Source organism: Cynoglossus semilaevis, chromosome 16, assembly GCF_000523025.1.
Source record: "Cynoglossus semilaevis isolate Cse_v1.0 chromosome 16, Cse_v1.0, whole genome shotgun sequence".
NCBI lineage: Eukaryota > Metazoa > Chordata > Actinopteri > Pleuronectiformes > Cynoglossidae > Cynoglossus > Cynoglossus semilaevis.
In genome coordinates, this window is record NC_024322.1 from 195334 (window position 1) to 197974 (window position 2641).

General features: G+C 41.8%; 1 protein-coding gene across 6 annotated transcripts in view; it reads right to left on the minus strand.

Moving 5' to 3' along the window:
* Positions 1-45: 45 nt before the first annotated feature.
* The window catches only part of LOC112488291 (uncharacterized), a 4564-nt gene continuing 1968 nt past the window's right edge, over positions 46-2641 (minus strand). Inside the window, exons 3-5 of one of the 6 annotated variants that reach the window (XM_025063790.1) lie at positions 2343-2635; positions 1754-1777; positions 1032-1656 (exon numbers count right to left, since the gene is read on the minus strand). In XM_025063790.1, coding sequence (XP_024919558.1) covers positions 1493-1656; positions 1754-1777; positions 2343-2635 — 481 coding nt within the window. In that variant the 3' untranslated portion in view covers positions 1032-1492. Of the gene's footprint in view, positions 1008-1031; positions 1657-1753; positions 1782-2342; positions 2636-2641 lie in introns of those variants that run through there. The other 5 variants (XM_025063791.1, XM_025063792.1, XM_025063793.1 and 2 more) reach the window with 5 other exon arrangements.

A 2641-nucleotide genomic window follows, 5' to 3' on the forward strand; every position in this document is an offset into this window, starting at 1 on the left:
ACCATGTCTGTAAAACGCGTGTTTGTGTCCCCTAGTGGCTGGTTTATTTCTACAACCCACAAAACAGGAATTCAAAAAATGAAAATACTGTGGAGAAATCACCATTTACTTCTGTTTCTGCAGAGAAAAAAAAAAGAAATTGGTATTACATCAAATCAATCAACCAGTATGGTATTTTAAAAACAATATGTCAATCTTCAGTATTTGGTTGGGAATCCCTTTGCCTTAATCACTGTCTCGATGCACCATGGCATTGATGCAATCAGCCTGTGGCATTTCCTGGGAGTTAAATAAAAGCCCAGGTTTCCTTAATGCTTGCTGTCAGCTCTTCTTTGTTTTTGGGTCTGGTGCCCCTCATTTTCCTCTTGATAATACCCCATAGATTTTCAATGGGGTTTAGGTCCAGCGAGTTGGCTGGCCACTCAGGCACTGTCATGACATGGGCATCAAACCAGGTTTTGGTGCTTCTGGCAGTATGGGCAGGGGCCAGGTCCTCCTGGAATATGAACTCTGCACCTCCGTACAGATCTTTAGCAGAAGGAATCATTAAGTCCGCTGAAACATTCTGGTAGACTGTTGCGGTGACCTTGGATTTAAGAAAGCGGAATTTACCAACACCTGCACTGGACATTGCACCCCAAATCATGACTGACTGTGGACATTTCACACTGGACCTCAAGCAGCAAGGGTACTGTTCCTCACCCATCTTCCTCAAAACCCTTGGACCTTGATTCTCAAATGAAAGGCACACTTTACTTTCATCAGAAAAGAAGACTGTGGACCACTGGCCAACAGTCCAGTCCTTCTTCTCCTTGGCCCAGTTGAGACGCTTCCTACATTGGCTCAGGCTCAGAAGTGGCTTGACCAGAGGAACCCGACGGTTGTAGCCCATTTCCCAGATGCGTCTCAATGTGGTGGTTTTTGAAGCTGTGACTCCTGCCTCATTGCCAGATTCTTGAACCTTCTCTGTTTGATAATCCGCTGAAGCCAACGGTCAACACAACACTCTGTGAACAACAACAACTTTAGCTATGAACTTTTGTGGCTTACCCATCCTATGGAGGGTATCAATGATAATCTTCTGGACAGTTGTCAAGTCTGCAGTCTTCCTCGTATTGAACTGAACTGAGACAATTGAACCAAACTGAAGCAATTTAATGACACCTGAAACCTGTGCAGGTGCTTTGAGTTTAGTAGATGATTGCTTAGTGTGTGACACTCAGTTTAAAACATTCATGACCCACAAAATTTGGGCTGATTTCTCCACAGTATTCTAATTTTTTGAATTCCTGTGTTTGTGGGTTTCATGAGCTGGAAGCCCAAATTATGTAAAAACAAACAAACAAATACTTGAAATCGTTTAAATTGTGGGCCCTGAATCTATAATCTATGAAAGTTTAACTTTTGAGTGAAATTATGGAAATAAATAAACTTCAACACCTGGGATGATCAACACTTCTTTTTATTGCTGATTTGTTTGGAGACCTGTGGATTATTTTGTAGGGAGAGCACAGGAGTGGCGACGGTGCAGCCGTAGACGCAGGTGAGCACAAAGGGAGTAATCAAGCATCTCCTTACAGTTGTAGGAGCCGGGACCAAGGAGAGAAGAGAGTGAACAGCGGTCGGCATACTGGCCAAGATGGACGGACCGTATATCTTAGATTAGATTTGCAGGAGGGAGAGCACAGGAGTGGCATCGTAGGTGCAGCCTCGGACATAGGTAATCGCACATTACTGTAAAGAAAAATAAAGGAAAAGCCAGGCACAGCACAGCAGCCCACATGTTGTTAAAAAAATAAAGGCTGTTAACTGTCATCTGTGTCAGCGTTTTCGTTTGAGCACAAACTTTACAGCATCATCCTATATGTATAATGGCGCAACGCAAAGTGAACAAGGGGAGTTGCTGAGAGATGCTATGATGCATGAGCCAAGGGTGATGAACAGAAGAGTATGCTCAATTCTGTGTTCGATCTCCCCTAGGCAAACAGCTACCAGCGATGTTTTTTTTTTAGCTTCGAAAATGTTTTTTTAATCACAAAAATAATAAGAATATTGGGAATTTTAAAAAAAATTACCCTAAAATACCGCGCTATAGCGAAACTGTCGCCAGATTGGAATAAAAAAAAAAATCTGTGATGTACTGAGGGAGTGGAAAAAAGAACAATGATATAGAAAGGCACTACTGTAATTAAAATTAATAATAATCTGAATTTTTTTGGCTTTAAGGATTAATGTCTGGAAATTCAAACATTCAGATATGTTGATGATATGCAGTGTCAATCAACCTGGTAGATTCATCGTGACCTTTTAAGCTGAAAACTCTATGCAGACCAGTTTCTTACCATTGTTGACATTGATGGATGCTCTTTTGTGCTTTACCGTCTTCGGAGTTGATCCTTCTGTGGTCTCCTTCCAATCATCTTCACTATCTTCAGTCTCAGACGATTCGTCGCTTTCATCCTCAACCCATGGTCTTAAACACCGGTTTAAACCAGAGTCCTTTCTGTTCTCCTCAGCCTGACTCTGATGAAGCTGTAAAAACTGAGAATCCAATTCTTCTTCACTGTTAACAATCACAGCAATAATGTCATTCTCCTCTTGTTTGATGGACACTTCCTCTTCTTCCTCTTTACATTTGAGC